Raw genomic sequence first — 19,318 nt, 5'->3', positions numbered from 1 at the left:
ACAAAGGACATATTTTATTTTCTTCAGGAATAAGCAAGTATTCAGCCTAAGTGGGTTTTTTTTTAAAAAAAAAAGAGCTCTAAAGCAAAATTCCCTTTTATTTTTCCAGTTAACTGATGGATGTATGTATGAGGGGCTAAGGTAAAAAGGGAACTGTAATATTTCAATCTAGGTTTAAGCTTTGCTTCATTATCAGTTTATTATAAAACCAGTAATGATGTATTTTATTCTGGGATAAGAGAGTCTATGATTGACCGTATCGGTAAGTGGGAAAAAATTTAAATCTATGTTGTGACCCGTGGAGAAGTGCAACTAGAATAAACCCTGCACTCTTCCCATCTCAGTCATAACGCAATTCATCTCTGTGGAAAAAGCACACAAGACAGCGAAAGCATCAATGGAGGTACTCCTGAACACTTAATACTGTTGCTTTTCAACATCCCAATCCTGCAACACAACATCCTGCTACTTAACCAGTGAAATGAAATGTAGGGGTGTCCAAATTTTCTCCCCAAATGGACAGCCAAGGAACATAACCTCCTCCAGCCCTACACGTCTTAGATCTCTGTGCTGCTGCAATACTGGCCTGTTGAGCAACCTCGATTTTAATTGCACCACTAGTGGCTGCTAGCCTCTAAGCTCTGGAATGCCATCCCTGAACCCTTCTTTCCTCAAGATACTACTTAATCAAAAGCTTGGTCAAAGAAGTGGGTGTTATCCGTTCCAATATCTCCTTATATGGCTCCATGTCAAATTTTGTGACAAAACTGTCAGGCAAAAGCCCCCTTTGCCATCCAAGGTAGATGTTAAAAGTCATTCTAAGAAACTGGACCAATATTAATCCCTTAAATCAACACCAAAAAACAGTTATTTATTTCATCATTGTTTATGGGATCTTGATGTGTGCAAATTGGCTGCTGCATTTCTTGCATGACGAAAGTGGCTACTACTTCACTGCACTTCAGGATATCCTATGGTCATGAAAGACACTACGTAAATGCTCTTGTTTTTGAATGCTTCAAACAAGGCATCCTTCATTGAACTCACTGAAGGCTCTCAGTGGTCAACCCAATTCCCTTCTCTTGCACCTACTCAATGCTCCCAGCAATAAATACATTGACTATATCCCTCAAACCATCTACTTCAATAAATCCAGCCTTCTGCTCTTTCTCCACCCAAACTAACAGAATATCTTCAATCCCACTGAGGACTCTCTTCCCACTGCTCTGGCATCTCTTCTGTCTGTCAAGAACTTCATTTAACAATTCCACCTTATCTGCCCTCCACTTGTACTTCAACCTCTGATTTTAACATCCACCATGAATTCATCCTCCCAAGCAGAGCCAACTTACACACCTTGCTCACCTCCATACATCACTTGCACCCGCCCCCCCCCCTCCCCTTGCCCTACACACAGCAACACCTTGATTTAAATCACCAGATGTGGACCCAAGTCCAGAGCTCTCCAAACTTTATCTTCTTTGCTATTTGTGGAATCCTGCTGTGAGAAAATTGGCTGTTGGAATGTGGGAAAGTGCCGATTAGTTGGCTAAGTAATGCCTTTTGGGAAAGGCAACCTGCTCAGCCCCGCCTACACATCACGCCAATCATTCACTGCAGTTGATTAACAAGTCATCCTGTTGTAATCGGACAGCTCAACCACAAATAGGTAATAAATGTGTTGCCCACATCCCAAGAACCAAATAATAAAGTAGGGCAAGCAGTACAAAGAAGAAACCAGACATCGGTTTTAATTAATATTTTTTAGTTGCAGGAAACCATTTTTTCACATGATCTTGAATTTACATTCCTGGAAGGGAAGCACTCAAACATAACTTAAATCTGGGATACAAACCAAGTCAATTTTGTCTAATGCTCCAAATTCTCTGCAATCAACTTTTTAAAACTTATAAAATATTTCCTTTGAAAGGGGTTCATTATGTGCTACTTACAAATCAATGGGTTAGAGTGTCTAATCTACTCAATAAGATCATTCACCTAGCAGAATGAAGACCCTTTGAACTAGATGACAAAAGCTTTTTTTTTTAAACAAAACATTAGACCTCAACATAATTATAAACTTAACATTGTAAAGAAAACCTTTAATTACAGGATGATTAAAGAGGAATCAATGAGTATATTTTGCTAACTCAATTTTAAATTGCTTGGGTCAATCTTTCCATTCGGATGTTTGGACTTGCCTTTGAATAGCGATGGACTGGGGCAAGCATTAACCACCAATGTACAGAGCAATCCGTCACTTAAACTATTCATCTGCAAGTTATACCAGCACAGTATCAATCAAGGACTTCTCTTCCAACACACTAGTACCTGAAAAGAACAGTTGTCAACACAATGAAAGGAGATGAAATTACACTAACACCCTAGTGTCAGCAATACTTTTGAGATTATGACTTGGCTATGCTTTCATTGGGAAAATACTAGTGCCCGGTGACGCACTGCTATAATCAGGGTAGCTGTAAAGGTGACTTAGTACCATTTCGGACTTTCATTTCTGCCACTGTTGACTGCTGTTGTGTCAATGATTAATACTCCAGCACAGTTTCCTCATTCAAAAATCAAGCTGCTTATAAAAGAGAGAAGAAAAATAAAAAAAGTGGTCACATTGTTCTTCAGATTCCACAAAAGCCAGCAAGGTACAGATTCAGCCAAAGGGTGGAATCATGGCCTGGTGTCATGGGTCAGCACAGCTTTTATTTTTTGGGCTATCCTACAAGACATCCTAGTAGTCTCCAGTGGCCTCTTATAGTGAGCACACAGCAATGGGAAAGGCCATTTTTGCCATCTCTTCCCTCCTCTCTTCCCAACTCAAAAACACGATTGCAATAACTTTGGTAGTATTCCCATTACAACCAAATTGTCCCATTAAAAGCACACGCCATGAGCTCTTGTGCAGTAACCCCAATCACTGAACTTCACCCACAAAACCATTACAGTTCAACAAGGCAAACAACCAAAATTAAACCAAATTATAAAGCTCCAATATTTAAGAAGCCCAGCCAAGAGAGGAACAGGGGTAGGGGGGCACATATGTATTGCTGTAATCTAGTTAGATCCCTTCGTACAACTTCATCAACCAACGGGTTCAACGGCAGTAGCAGCAACAAAAAAAGTTAGAGAACTCAGTGCATTAGAACATGGCTAGCGGAAAATATGTTAGAGCACAAGGACCACATCTCGGAATTGTTTTGGCAAGGCTAGGGTGACAGGGGGCCATCTTTATAATTTAAATTTGTGAATGCACACTCGTCGGTAAGCAGTGCCTCCACCCAAACCTACCATTGATTTTATTGCCATGCTCAGGGTATTATAGCTTTGCAACTCACTGCAGCAATTGGGGATCTTTAAAAAAAAGCAAATCTGAAATCTTTACCTGAAAGATTTTTAAAAAAAATTTAACCCAAGAGAATCTAAATTGGCCAATGCAGTGTTTGAAACTCTCATTGCTATTAGAATGAGGTGGTTCACTTTGTCTTGCATTTATTACAAGTTTTCCTTCCTCATCCACCAAGACATATTTCAGTGCACATTGGGGAATGTCTCTTCAGTGAAACTTTAATGTTTTCAATATAAAGAGGAACTCAACTCCCAAGGCTTGGCAGAAAAGTCACGTGCAAGTACAGTTTTACTATCACCAAAAAGCTTAAAACTACAAATTCGAGAAAGGGAATAGAAGATACAGATGGGCTTATTTTGCTAAACACCGAGTAGATCTTTTAAGTAGTGCAGTTTGTGTTTTTTAAAAATAAAACACTAGAACCACCTTGCACCTCATCAGAATAACCAAGATTCAGTAACTGGAATTGGATAATTTTTCTGTTGCATAGTGATTAACAAATTAACTGGTCGTTCATTTCTTTGCTGTTTGAGAGATGTTGCCGGTACAGAGGGCTGCCACGTATGGCTACATAAAGAGTCACTGCACTCCAAATGATATTTACAGACATCTGGCAGAGATATTTCTATCTTGATAAAAATACAAGCTAAGTACATCAATGGAAATGACTTGTCTGTTTCTACAGGATTAGATGTATTCATATAATTAATAGTATTGCAAGATAAATACTGAGAGTTTGCCATAAATCTATTCAGTGCTTTCCTGTGGTCGGTTCCATTTCTTTAAGCCCTCTCCCTCCCTGAAGCCATGTACAGCTATTCAATGATTTAAAATCTTAACAGTGGCCAAAAAATTGAGGACAATTGAAAGGGAAACTCTTCCCCCTGCCCCCACCCAGAAAAAAAAAAGAAAATTCCCTAGATTGAGGCTTGGAGTTTTATCAGATCTCTACCTACCCAAGGGCAAGTGTGTAGAGTACACCCATCACCTTGCTTTTAGTTTGTGCAAGAGATGAGGGGCCCAAATGTGAAACTAAACTTACAACTTGGTAATCCACTTACAAGTCCATAATTCAAAGAACGATCAGAAGCCGATGGTTTGGGTTAAAGGTTAGAATGTTAGACAATAAATGATCACGTGACAGGAAGTAATGTGTTCAAACTCATCACTGAAATTTAGAACACGTTTTCACTTAGATCCGGTCAAGTATTCCTAAAGCATGCCTCAGATCGGGTGCTTAATACCATCCCCCCACCCTCCAAAATGTAAATCAGCCCAAACTTTAAATACAACATCACAAGCATAACAGGATGAACCATTATGTCCTCACCACCTACAATAAAGCTCAACCACACCCTGTTGTGAAAGCATACACCAATATCCATGTACACACCTTAGCAACAGGGGCATGCGTCACTAAGTCAAGCAGTCAATGCCAACAAGTTGCCAAGAAAATTAGTTGCATTTGGACAGTGTGGTGCATTCACAGAAATAGTTTATGGCAACTGACCAGCTCAGCACTACAGAGAACCAATATGAATTGAAATCATTCTGGGTACACTTGGAAAGAAATTGAAAAATCCCTTCTGCAAACTACTTCCTGCAAACCCCACTTACATAAGTGAGATTCCAATGTTCGTGGGAGTCTAGATGTAGTGCAACATTAATATCAGCTACTTATTACACTGTGCATACAACAGACTAGATTTTAAAATTCTACAGAACAGCATTTATTGGCAGCCATCAGTACCATCACATCTCACTGGTTAGGGGAAAATACAAGTTCAGTAAGCAAACGGCTTTAAGGTATCTGATTTGTTCCAAAAGGGCACTGTTCACTGAGTATTCACCAAATTGGTTAGTAAATGCAATCTAATTTTGTGCAAACACTTCACGAGCAGGCAGGGTGCCAAAATAGGCAAAGTAACATTAACAGCAGTAACTAAAACTTATATTTTTCATGTTAACACAGCGCTCAGAGAATTGGGTTTTGGGAAAAGACGAAAGAGCAAGTCCATAAAATGTTCCTTAAAAAAAAAAAGAGCTGAAGCAAACTGTAAAAGTAGACAATTTAGGAGAATTTTCTTTTAATACAAATAGCAGTAGTGGGGGGAGTGGGGAAGAGTAATCAGGAAAACAAACTTACAGAAAACCTGAACTGCCCCTTCCCTTTCCTGCTCATACCCTCAACTACATTGTTTGGAAAGAAATTTTGAAAAAATGCTACTTGTTTGGTTTGAGGTGGTGAGTGGGGGTTGGGAAGAACAGCACAGAAACAGAGGAGCTACAGTGGGTCAGTACCACTAACATGCTGAGCTTCTACTTGTTGCTCCCCATGAGAATACAGCAGGAATAAGTTCAAGATGAATTAAGATGTGGAATGGAAACCAACTCTCACTCGCCTCCACTTCCCTACTCATTCCATCTCAAGTAAGGAAACCCTTAAGGTAAAGGATTGGGAAGATTCCTGCTGTTTTGGTGAATTTCCAGCATTTTGTTCTAAATGAATCTTTAGGAAAAGTGGTCTGCCAATACAGGGAAGTTTGGACTTAAGGCCAATGTAACATTGACAGTACATAGGTCCCATCAGTTTGCCTTCTTCCCCACCCTTCTCTTGGCTTGCATGTTGGGTATATCCATATTACTTAAGCATTCTGTCTTTAAAATTTAGCAAGCCTGAAATCCAATTGAAGATTACCAGGAACTAATTTAATAATTTAAGAGTTTAGAGGACGTGTACCAATAAGCAGGAATTTGTTTTACCATATAATATATATTTATATATAAAGTACATTTCAATTCAGATTACAGTCCTTACTGAAAACATACAATAGCCTGGTTTATCTAGTGTTTGGTCATTGTGATGTGTTGGGTTTTGTTTTGTTGCACACAACAGTTGTCTCACGAAATCCTGTAAAAGTTCAACTCTCTGAAATCCCAGTGACGATGGTCTCTCGTTAGACATCGCAAGTGTTGCCCAAACGAAATTATGACAGAAAACAGCTCAATCTTTGTATGGTTTTCAATTTGTACTCGCACTGTCTTTCTTCTGTAATATGAAAAAAAATTCACAAATCAAAATACAAACTTGACAAAAGGTCAAATCAGACTGTGTGCACTGGTATGGTAAAACAGTGGTTATGATATTGGACTAATAACCCAGGGAAATAAAAAGCTTGTTATCAATAAGTGACCATGAAACTGTCAGGAATGTAATTAAAAACCCAACTGGGCCACTAAAACCCTTTAGAGAAGGGAACTTGCCAACCTTACACAGTCTGGGCCGATATGTGACTCCACTCCCACTACTCAGTTGAGTCAAACCACTTACCAGTGCTTCAAGAATAAGGCCCACAACCTTCTCATGGGGTACTAGAGACAGGCAATAAATGCCAGCCTTGCCAGTGACATCCATAACCCAAGAATGAATTAAAAACACGATCCTCGCATTTTAACATAAGAAATAGGAGCAGGAGGCCTTACCGCCTCTCAAATCTTCTTTGCCATTCAATAAGATCATGGCTGATCTTCTATCTGAACTCCAGTTTCCCGCCTTATCCCCAGATCTCTTTGATTTTTGAAAACTATCTTAGCCTTGCATCCCACATGATCAGTAAGGACAATTAATCAAAATCTCCAACAGTGAGGGTTTCAATTTCCACCTCCGCCAAATTAACAAGCTTCATGTAATAGTATTCAGGAGGAATGGGACATGAAAGATATAGAAGACTGCCCCCAGTGAAAAGTGATCAATCTCATTCTGTTTGAATGCTCACACACATGCCCATTCCCCAGCAAGGTGCCTTTCATTGACTTACTTCATCAACCTGCTCAGCACTTGGCTTCTTTTGTGCCCTTTCCTGCTCCTTCTCATCATCCTCTTCCTCCTCCTCCTCCTCCTGGCTTGCATTTCCTGGAGCATCCTCAGTATCACTCTTCTGTTTCTCTTCAGCTGCAACATTGAAATGATTAGCACACAATCGTTTTAACTAATTAACTGCACAGTAATAGAATGCAGGCAACAATGGAATACAATTATTTCCAACCAGCATGCCCAACATTTTTGATCAGGTGCTTTACAGCCTTCATTCAGGTCATAACCACTGCTCCAGTTTCTTCCAACAGCGGATGGTGGAAATTAAATTCAATTAAATAAAAAAATCTCGAATTGAAAGCTATTCTCAGTAATGGTGCCATGAAACTATAGATTGTTGTTAAAAACTCATCTGGTTCACTAATGTTCCTTAGGGAAGGAAATCTGCCATCCTTACCTGGTTTGGCCTAGGTGTGACTGCAGACACACAGCAACGTGATTGACTCTTACCTGCCCTCTGAAATGGCCCAGCAAGACACTAAGTTGTCAAGGGCAATTAGGGATGGGGAACAAATGAATATTGTTGGCCTAGACAGAGACACCCATAACCCATAAAAGAATAAAAAGGTGCCGAGGTGCTGTTGATGGTTCTGTTAGCATTTACACCTTCTCCAGACCCATTTTTTGTTTACTTGTTCCATTACCATCTGCTTTGCCTCAAATGATGTCATCCACCATTTAATCTTTTCTGCCTTCCATTTTCTCTCTTTTCCATTCCCCCGTACTTGCTTAAAATCTGTTCCATCTCAACTTTCCAGTTTTGATGAAAGGTTATCCACCAGAAATGTTAACTCTTTTACTCTCTCCACAGATGCTACCTGATCTGCTGAGTATTTCCAACATTTTCTGTTTTTATTGCATAGTATTTTCCCCACAAAGGTAATAAGTCACACTAGCTTATGATTGTATGAGTAGGGATTGTACCCGTGCAATCACATTTAATTTCCTAAACAATACTACTGGATGTTACTTCATGGGCTGGGTCATGACATTGGATCCTAATCCCAACTTCTCAACACAAACTGGCTCCCAGTAGCAGTGTAAAATCCTGGTCAAATTATCCCCTCTTAGCCCAGGGATGCTAAAAGAAAGAATTTCCCACCATTATGGCTTGGGCTTTTACTTGGGAGGCTATTTCCAAAAGCAGACTCACTTTTATGATGAACTACAACCCATACTCTTGTGTTTGCAATTAATGGGTTTGTGTGCCATGGAACTATTTTCCCATTACTGTATACTATAGTGGTATACTGTACTGGATAAGATGAGATGCCCACCATATTCTCATGTATATTCTGAAAGGTGGGAAGCATTACATAGACTCTACAGCACAGAAACAGTCCATTCAGTCCAACTGATCCATGCCAGTGTTCGTACTCCACACAAGCCTCCTCCCATCCTACTTCATCTCACCCCATCAGCATATTCTTCTATACCTTTCTCCCTCATGTACTCATCTAGCTTCTCTAATTGCATCTCTGCGATTCCCCTCAACCACACTGTGTTAGCAAGTTCCACATTCTCACTACTCTTTGGGGAAAAGAATTTTCTACCAAATTCTGTATTCGATTTAATGAGTGACTCTCATATTTAAGGCCCCTAGTTTTGACACCCCACAAGTAGAACCATCTCTAATCAATCAAATTTCTTCATAATGTGAAAGACCTCAATCAGGACAAAAAAAATTAATCTATTTACCAGATAATTGCACAGAAGCAACAAGCAGCAGATCAGTTCACAAACACTGAATTTTCTCCTGCAGCACATATTATTATTAAGGTTTTGGACTGTAAGCCTTCAAATGATAAAATGCTGTAATTGGGCAATGTGACTCCTTGGTTGGAGACTGTCAATTCCAGAAACAAAATGACTGCTGACAATGCATCTGGTGCCCCGACATCATCAGAGCACTTCCAGCTGCGCAGAATGGTCCCTTGCTGTCAGTATGGTGCTGTGCGTGCGCAGTCTACATTCTTGCCAGACTAATTCAAGCATGCGCACGGAAACGTCATCACACGTAAACCTCATCGCGTACGGGAACCACCCGGCGGGAACCCAACTTCCTCCTTTCCCCCAGTCTCTCACTCGCAGTCTACTTCCAATCCTCTGCCTATCCCTATCTTGCCATTCTCTCTCACTTGACTTGTGGGGAGCAGGAGTGGTGGCGGGGAGGTGGGGGCGGTTTGAAGCAATGAGCGAAGCAAGCGGCTGATGGGCATGAAGCAGCGAGGGGGAGCAATTGGCGGACAGGTGCGGGGGGGGGGGGGCGGTTCTGGTTGAAGCGGGGTGTGCGTGGCTGAGGTGAGGCTGGGAGCAAGCAAAGAGCACGGGAGATAGCACGGGGAACAGAAGTGGGATATTGTTGGGGGCAGAGTAGGATCGCAGCAATTGAATTTATTTTGTTTTTGTGATAAATTGAGAAGTGCCATCTTCAATCCTAGCAGCTGCCTAAAACATTGCAGTCAGTGACATTTTATTGCACGAGGCTACATTTGCACTTGTGCAAGTACTGCACCACCTAGTGGTTGCATCGTCAGCAAACGCAGTCTTCCAGAACATGAAACACAGAATTGTTACTGTGCAGGAGGCCATTCAGCCCATCATGTCCATACTGGCTCTCCAAAATGAGCCATTTCCCTCAGTTCCATTCCCTTGCCTTCTCCCCTTAACCCTGCACATTCTTCCTTTTCATATAAATGTCTAATTCCCTTTTGAATGTTTCAATTGAACCTACCTCCACCACGTTCTCAGGCAGCGCATTCCAGACCTTAACCACTTGCTGCGTGAAAAAGTTTTTCCTCATGTCACTTTTACTTCTCTTACCAAATACTTTAAAACTGTGCCCTCTCATTCTCGATCCTTTCACGAGTGGGAACAGTTTCTCTATCTACTCTGTCCAGACCTCATGATTTTGAATATCTCTATCAAATCACCTCTCAGACTTCTTTTCTCTAAGGAAAACACTGAAATTCCTCATCCCTGGAACCATTCTCTCAAATCTTTCCTGTACTCTCTGCAATGCTTTCACATCTTTCCTCAAGTGCGTTGCCCAGAACTGGACGCAGTACTCCAGCTGAGGCCAAACTAGCGTCTTATACAAGTTCAACATAATTTCCTTGCTGTTGTACGCTATACCCCAATTAATAAAGCACAGGATACTGTATGCTTTAACTGCTCTCTCAACCTTTTCTGACACCCTCAATGACTTATGCATATATACACCAAGGTCCCTCTGCTCCTGCACCCCCTTTAGAATTGTACCCTTTATTCTATATTGTCTCTCCATGTTCTTCCTACCAAAATGAATCACCTCACATTTCTCTGCATTGAACTTCATCTACCACCTGTCTTGCCCATTCCACTAACTTGTCTATGTCCTTTTGAAGTTCTACACTATCCTCCTCACAGTTCACAATACTTCCAAGTTTCATTTCATCTGCAAACTTTGAAATTGTGCCCTGTACACCAAGGTCTAGGTCATTAACACATCAGGAAAAGCAAGGGTCCCAACACTGATCCCTGGGGATCTCCACTACAAACCTTCCTCCAGCCTGAAAAGCATCCATTAACCACTACTCTTTGTTTCCTGTCACTCAGCCAATTTCATATCCACATTGCTACTGTCCCTTTTATTCCATGAACTACAAGATTGCTCATAAGTCTGTTGTGTGGCACTGTATCAAACACCTTTTGAAAGTCCATGTACACCACATCAACAGCATTGCCCTCATCAACCCTCTCTATTACCTCCTCAAAATGCTCCAGCAAGTTAGGTAACATGATTTTCCCATAAGAAATCCATGCTGGCTTTCCTTAATAAACTTGCATTTTTCCACATGACTATTGATTTTGTCCCGAATTATTTTTTCTAGAAGTTTTCCCACCACTGAAGTTAAACTGACTAGCCTGTAGTTGCTGGGCTTATCTTTACACCCTTTTTTTGAACAAGGGTGTAATATTTGCAATTCTCCAGTTCTCTGGCACCACCCCCGAATCTAAGGAAGACTGAAAAATTATGGTCAGTGCCTCTGTGATTTCCGCCCACATTTCCCTCAGCATCCTTTGATGCATCTCATCTGGTCCTGGTGCTTTATTCACTTTAAGTACAGACAGCCTATCTAAGACTTCCTCTTTATCAACTTTAAACCCCTCTAGTGTCTGACTTACCCCTTTTCAACTTTGCCTGGGTTGCATCTTCTTCCAAAGAGAGTCTGCAGCCTATATTCTAGACCAAAAACCCTCTCAATAGAGGTAAGCTTGTGAAAGACACATTGCAGTATTCTGGACAGTGAATCAGTTGACAGATCATTGTTTACCTCTCATGTTTTAACCAGGCATAATTTTAAGTACATGGCTTCTGCAACCTCACTAAATTACAGATTGAAGAACCTGTCTGTGCCTCGCAGGCACCTGGGTCTTATTTTCAATATTGATATTTAGCAAAGGGAAGCAGCATTTGATAGAGTACAAGCAGCAAAAACACAATTCTCCCAAAAGATTACATCCATCACTGCCACAGTTGACGAGAGTCTTCAGAATGTGACTAGAAACAGCAGCATCTAATCAACAGGACATAGAATGATGGTGGATGTACTGACCAAAGCAGAATGCCTAACTTTCTCAATTGCAAAATAATTTATAAGCCACTCACTAGTGAAGACAAAAAAGGAATTCCAAAACAATGGAAAAATGACAGCAGAGAAGGCAGCCATTCGGTCCTTTATACCAGAGTTGTCTCTTGATAGATTAGTCATACTTAGTCGCCGCTTTTTGTCACATATTTATGGAATCAGCTTCCATCACCTTTTCAGATGGAATGTTCCAGATTCCGGCAACACTATATCGTGACTTTCACGATATCCCAAAAGCACTTTACAGACAATGAGGTACTTTTTCAAGTATAATCACGGTCGTGATGTAGGAAGCGCAGTAGACAATTTGCACACAGCAAGCTCCCACAGACAGCAATGTGATAATGACCAGATAATCTCTTTTTTAAAAAAAATACAAAAGTGACTTTGATTGAGGGATAAATATTTGCCCTAGGACACCAGCAGAGAGCTCCCCTGCTCTTCTTCAAAAAGTGGCTCAGCAATTACTCACTTATCTTTTCCTCTTCTGTCTCCTTTTTTGTCTCCTCTTCCTCCTTTTGCTCTTCCTCCTCCTCCCCCTCTTCCTCCTTCACATCAGGCTGTGGGGCATCAGTCTTCTTGTACTCAGCAGCAGGATCTTTCTAGAAAACAATTAACCCTTTTCAATAACTCAGTTTATTGATAACATTCCACTAGGTTTTATGCCAAATCATTCAAACCTCCATCTGGTACGTTACAAATCTTCAGCCACAAGGTGTAGTCACAGATCACTTCAAGATTAAGACAGTCCAGAACCATACCCAGCTACAGGGTTAGGAGGCAGGTCCCAGGAATAATTATTACAATGGTTCACCCATTGTAAACCAACCTGGCACTGGAAGGGTGCCGAGAAGGACAGCCAAACTACACCAGATACAACAACCTGAATTTCTTAAACACCTTTAACAAAGGAAAAGATCCCAGAGCACTTCACAGGAGTGATCAAACAGAAATTGACACCGAGTCACATAAGGAGATATTAGGACAGGTAAGAAAATGCTTGGCCAAAGAGGCAGGTTTTTAAACTAGCGTCTTAAAAGGAGAGAGTGGTTTAGGAAGAGAATTGCTTACAGCTCAGGCAGCTGATGGCACAGCCGCCAATGGTGGAGCAATTAAAATCAGGGATGTGCAACAGGTCACAGTTGAATGAATGCAGAGATATCTGAGGGTTGTGGGGCCAGAGATGATCAGAGGTAGGGAAGGACGAGGCCATGGAGGGATTTGAAAATAAGTATGAGAATTTTTTTTTTTTTAAATCAAGGCGTTGTTTAACCGGGGGCCAACCTAGGTCAGCAAGCACAGGGGTGATAGGTGAATTGATTTGGTGTGTATAAGGACACGGGCAGCAAAGGTTTGGATAACCTTGGGTTTACAGAGAGTAGAATGTGGGAGGCCAGGCAGAAGAGCATTGGAATGGTCAAGTCTAGAGGTTACAAAGGCATGAATGAAGGTTTCAACAGAGGTGGAAATAGACAGACAATCTTAGTGATGGCACAACTGCGTGGTCGGAAGCTCATATCGGGATCAAATATGACACCAAAGGTTGCAAACAGTCTGGTCCAGTCTCAGATAGCTGCCAGATGGAGTCAGTAGCTAGGGAACGGAGTTTGCAGCAGGGACTGAAAACAATGGCTTCAATCTTCCAATATTTAATTGCAGGAAATTTCTACTCATCCAGTATCGAATGTCAGACAAGGAGTCTGATAATCTAGCAGTGAAGGAGTCGAGAGATGTGCTGGTGAGGTAGAGCTGGGTGTCATCAGCGTGCACGTGAAAACTAATAATGCTTTCGAATGATGTTGCTCAGGGCAGCATGTAGATGAGAATTAGGAGGGGGCCAAGGATAGATGATTGTGAGGGGGGTGGGGAGTGCTCCTGGTGTGGGAATGGGAAAAGAAGCAATTGCAGGCAATTCTCTGGTGAAGACCGGATAAATAATTGGAACCAAGTGACAGCAATTCCACCCAGCTGGACAACAGTGGAGAGGCATTGGAGGAGTAAAGTCTGGTCAACCATGTCAAAGGCTGCAGACAGGTCCAGAGGATGAGGAGAAATAATTTATCTTTGCCACAGTCATACAGGATGTCATTTGTGACTACAGGAAGAACTGTTTCAGTACTGCGGCAGGGACAGAAACCAGTTTGGAGGGGTTCAAACATGAAGTTCCGGGAAAGATGGGCATAGATTTGGGAGATGACATGTTCAAGGACTGGAGAGGGAAGGGAGATTGGAGATGGGGCAGTATTTTGCAAGGACTATAGGGTCCAGGGTTGAATTTTTTTTTTTTTTTTTTGAGGAGGGGGCAATGATGGCAGATTTAAAAGAAGAGAGGGACACCATCTGAAGAAAGAGAGCTGTTAATACTATCAGCTAGCGTAGGGACTTGGAGATGGGGCTCATGGATAAAATGATTTCAGAAAGGGCATGAGTGGAGAGAAACTAAAGATGAAAGTTCAAGGCTAGGGCAAGGGGGAAATTTTAGGCAGAGGTTTGGCTTGGTGGGCTAGTGGAAGAAGGGAAGTGACTAATTGGATGGTCTTTGAAGTGCATGAGTTCCTGGCACTTATTGGTGGAGGAGACAGAAGCGAGGGGTTTAAGACTGTTTGCAGTAAAGGAGGTTGGGGGTATCTTTGCATAGTAGTTAAAATACAAAATTGAGCTAATATCACAGGAATAAAAACTAACGCGCAGCCAATCTGCAAATGTGTGAATTTGATGGACCACAACTGGGACTACATGGACCTCACACCCAGGAGATGGGAACCATCAAGGCTCATGACTGAGTAGTGAAGTCGAATGCTAAGCAGCATTGATTTTCTTCAGGTTCCTTGCAACAGTCACATGCTTAAATTTCACGCCATGCTTAAACTTCCAACATGTGCTGCCTTCATTCTTCACAAATGGAGACAAGACCATGGAATAGCTGATCTGACCAGTGTTTGTATTACAGCTGCAACTCCTCAATTCGTCTTGCTGCCCCTACTCCTAAAGGCTTTTGCTGGGGGCAATATTCCACGATCATGGACAGCTTTTCTGATACGCTGTCCAAATGCACATACTGACCAAGGTGGTAAGTGCTGGAAGGCTATTCAACAGGATGAGGAGGCCATTTCAGCCCTGTTTCACCACTGAGAGATAACAGCTGATCCACATACCCACTTTTGCCTAAATCCTCAACATCTGGTTAACAAAAAATTCATCATTCAGATTTAAAATTAACAACTGACCTAGCATCAACTGCACTTTGTAGAACAGAATTCCTAATCTTAGATTAGATTAGAGATACAGCACTGAAACAGGCCCTTCGGCCCACCGAGTCTGTGCCGAACATCAACCACCCATTTATACTAATCCTCCACTAATCCCATATTCCCAACAAACATCCCCACCTGTCCCTATATTTCCCTACCACCTACCTGTACTGGTGACAATTTATAATGGCCAATTTACCTATCAACCTGCAAGTCTTTTGGCTTGTGGGAGGAAACCGGAGCACCCGGAGAAAACCCACGCAGACACAGGGAGAACTTGCAAACTCCACACAGGCAGTACCCGGAATCGAACCAGGGTCCCTGCAGCTGTGAGGCTGCGGTGCTAACCACTGCACCACTGTGCAAACAATGAAGTGTTTGCCAACTTCACTTCTAAAAGGCCTTGTTCTAACTTTCAGGCCACATCCCTAGCACGAGACACTCCAACCAGCAGAGATGGGGTACATAATTTCTATCAGCTCCCCTTACTATCCCAATAGTCAAGCCTAATCCCGTTTTACCCCACATCCACACTTATGAACTGTTACGACAGGAATCAGAAAGCAGCAGATGCTGGCCGATTCCCTCACCCTTCCCCAACCTGTTGAACGATGTGAATGTTCACCACCTTGGCTGACATATGGGATAGCCTGGGACAAGGTATAAAAGGCAGCCCATAATCATGGAATGCTTCCCAGGCAGCAAGCCCAACAGCACACCTATCAAAGGAGATAGTTCCGAAGCAATTGATTTAAATGAGTCTGAAAACACTGCACCCAAAATCAACCAGCAACCCAGTTTAGGGAAAACGTTCCTACCTTTCCTGTACAGCAGAACACGATAACCAGGAAGACAGGCAAGGCGATGATGAGGATATACACAATCCAGAGCCATGGGCGTTCCTCAGCCGCTGACATCAGCTGCCCAACTACTCCTGACTGCAAACCAAATGCACTTGTTAAAAGCTGGTCTCAGACAATTCAAATTGGATATAGTAACCTGCTCACTGTTGCCTCACTATACCATTGCGAGAACATTATTTGGGTTTTAAAACCCCGCCAGATGACCTTGAGTTATTAAAGCAGGTTTTTACAACACCTTTTGTGGTGTTGGGGGGGGGGGTGAAAGAGAGGGAGAGAAAGAGAGAGGAGGAGGAAAGGAGAGGGGTGGTGTGGGGGGGGGGGGGGGGGGGAATTAAGCATCCTATGGGGTCGAGAATTCCAAGGGTTCACAACCCTATGACAGAAGAGATTTCTCCGCATTTTCTTTTCTTGCATAGGATAAGCTGGCTAGGCCAGCATTTGTTGCCAATCCTTAGTTTCCCTTGAGAAGGTGATTGTGAGCCACCTTCTTGAACCACTGCAGTTTGTCTGTTAGAGGTACAACACAGTGCTATTAGGAAGGTCACAGGTTTGGAAGGTGCTGTTGAAGGCAGCTTAGCATGTTGCTGCAGTGCCCTGTATGTGGTACACACTGTTGCTGCTGTATGCTCGTAGTGGAGGGAGTGAATGTTTAAGGAGGTGGATCGGTTGCCAGTCAAGTGGGCTGCTTTGTCCTGGATGGTGTCACGCATCCTTGTGTTGTTGGAGCTGCACTCATCCAGGCAAGTGGAAAGTACTCCATGACACTCCTGACCCGTGCCTTGTAGATGGTGGACAGGCAATGGGGAGTCAGGAGGGGAGTTACTTGCTGCAGAATTCCTAGCCTCTGACCTGCTCTTGTAGCCACAGTATTTTTATGGCTGGTCCAGTTAAGTTTCTAGTCAATGGATGATGGTGGTGGGGGATTCAACAATTGTAACGCTGTTGAATGTTAAAGGGTTAGATTCTGTCTTGTTGGGAGATGATCATTGCTTGGCACTTGTGAATATTACTTGCCGCTCATTAGCCCAAGCCTGAATGTTGGCTAGGTCTTGCTGCATGTGGGACACTGACTGCTTCAGTATCTGAGGAACTGAACATTGTGCAATCAGCAGCGAACATCCCCACTTTTGACTTTATCATAGAGGGGAAGGTCATTGATGAAGCAGCTGAAGATGGTTGGGCCTGAGGAACTCCTGCAGTAATGTCCTGGGGTTTAGATGTTTGGCCTCCAACAACCTCAACTATCTTCCTTTGTGCTAGATATGACTTCAACTAACGGAGGTTTCCCCCGCCAATTCCATTGACTTCAATTTGGTGATGCCTCCTGGATACCACATTCTGTTAAATGCTGCCTTGATGTCAAATGGACTCACTGTCATGACACGTCTTGAATGGAGCTCTTTTGCCCATGTTTGGAGCAAGGTTGTAATGAGGTCTGGAACTGACCAGCCCTGGTGGAACTCAAACTGAATACTGGTGAGCAGCTTGTTGCTGTGCAAGTGCTGCTTGATAGGACCATCGCTAACACGTTCCGTCACTTTACTGACAATAGGAGCGTAGACTGACGGGGCAGTAATTGGCTGGTTAGATTTGTCCTGCTTTCTTTGGACAGGACGTACCTGGGCAATTTTGTAGGGTAGATGCCAGTGTTGTAGCTGTACTGGAACAGCATGGCTAGGGGCGCGGCAAGTTCTGGAGCACAGGTCTTCAGTACTATTGCCAGGATGTTGTTCGGGACCATAGCTTTTGCAGTACCCAGTGCCTTCAGCCGTTTCTTGATACCACTTGGAGTGAACTGAATTGGCAGAAGACCGGCATCTGTGATGCTTGGGACCTCAGGATGAGAGAGATGGATCATCTATTTGGCACCTCTGGCTGAATATGGTTGCAAATGCTTCAGCCTTGTTTTTCCACTGAGGATGGGGATGTTTGTGCAGCCTATTACAATCCTAAACAGGTAGCCTTTTATCCTATAAACCCTAGTTCTAGACTCTTGAAACAGGAGAAATTGCCCCTCAGCACCTATCCCTTCAAGAAAGGATATATTGGCCTTGGAGGTGGTGCAATGTAGATTTACTGGAATGATTAACTGGATGCCAAGGGTTAATTTACTGGGAGAGATTACACAAACTAGGGTTATATTCCCTGGAATTTAAAAAGGTTAAAGGTATGATTTGATTGATGTTTAAAGCTATTAAGGGGAACAGATAGGGTAAATAGAAAGTTTTTCTGCTGGTTGGGAAGTCTCGGACTCGGGGGTCCTAGTTTAAAAATTGGCTGTATTTGCTGACAATGCAACCACTAGGTGGGGCAGTACTGGCACAGGCACAAATGCAGCCTCAAGGACAGAAACGTCACAGTCTGTGATGTCAGGGGCAGCTGCCAGTAGTAAAGATGGCGCAGCTCAATTTGACAAAACAAAATTGAACCCAAACCCCCTCACCCCGTAATGGGGTGATCGCCCCCTCCCCCTCACCTCCCCCCAGTAGTACCCGATCACCGCGTTGGTCCTCTGCTTCGTCCTGCGATCGCTGCCTCAATTACCACACTGTTCCCCACTCCCTCCCATGCCCAACTGGTTGCCATTCCCTCCTGCCGCTCGCTCCCTGCCCTACCGCTCGGAAAAGCAGCAGTTTTGGGGGCAGGTGGGCGTTGAGGAAAGAGCAGGAGCGAGCAAAATGCTAGCGGTGAGGCAGGAAGCGAACAACAAAATGGAGAGGCAGCCAGTCGTGAGCAGCAAAATGGAACAGCGAGTAGGCTAGAGAGAACAGCAGGAAGGAGCGTGGAAGAGAAACGGTGATTGAGACGACGACTATGGGAGGAAGTTGGGGGAAGAGAAGCAGCGATTGAGACAGCTTTGAAAACGGATGTCCCTTCGTGTGATGACATATTCGCACACAAACACGCATTAGTACTGGCATAAAAGCAAAATACTGCAGATGCTGGAAATCTGAAATAAAAACAAGAAATGCTGGAAATACTCAGCAGGTCTGGCATTAGTACTGGCTAGGTGGCAAAGCTTGGGTGCAGTTTGCACATGTGCAAGGATAAATGCTTTCCCCGCATGTGCGCAGTTTGGACTGCAACGATATTGTCGGCGCCTGGCTGCGTTGTCAGGAGACACAGGTCTTTCAGGAGTGAAATTAGTAAACACTTTGACATGCAAAAGGGTTGTCATGGTTTGTAACTCTCTTGCACAAACAGCAGTTAGTGCTGGGACAAGTGTTAATTTTAAAACGGAGATTAATATCACTGTTTTCTTTAACAGACATCTAAGGGATATGGGGAAAAAGCAGGTATATGGAGTTAGATCACATGTCAGCCATGACCTCACTGAATGG

At 42.9% G+C, this 19,318-nt stretch overlaps 1 protein-coding gene across 1 annotated transcript in view; it reads right to left on the bottom strand.

Moving 5' to 3' along the window:
- Positions 1–1,748: 1,748 nt before the first annotated feature.
- Positions 1,749–19,318, bottom strand: part of canx (calnexin) — a 67,452-nt gene continuing 49,882 nt past the window's right edge. Inside the window, exons 12-15 of the mRNA XM_068044024.1 lie at positions 15,933–16,052; positions 12,336–12,465; positions 7,177–7,310; positions 1,749–6,407 (exon numbers count right to left, since the gene is read on the bottom strand). Of these exons, the coding sequence (XP_067900125.1) occupies positions 6,381–6,407; positions 7,177–7,310; positions 12,336–12,465; positions 15,933–16,052 (411 nt within the window). The 3' untranslated portion in view covers positions 1,749–6,380. The remainder of the gene's footprint in view (positions 6,408–7,176; positions 7,311–12,335; positions 12,466–15,932; positions 16,053–19,318) is intronic.

Source organism: Heterodontus francisci, chromosome 12 (assembly GCF_036365525.1).
Source record: "Heterodontus francisci isolate sHetFra1 chromosome 12, sHetFra1.hap1, whole genome shotgun sequence".
NCBI lineage: Eukaryota > Metazoa > Chordata > Chondrichthyes > Heterodontiformes > Heterodontidae > Heterodontus > Heterodontus francisci.
The sequence above is the reverse complement of the archived record's forward strand: the minus strand, read 5'-3'. Positions and strand labels throughout refer to the sequence as shown.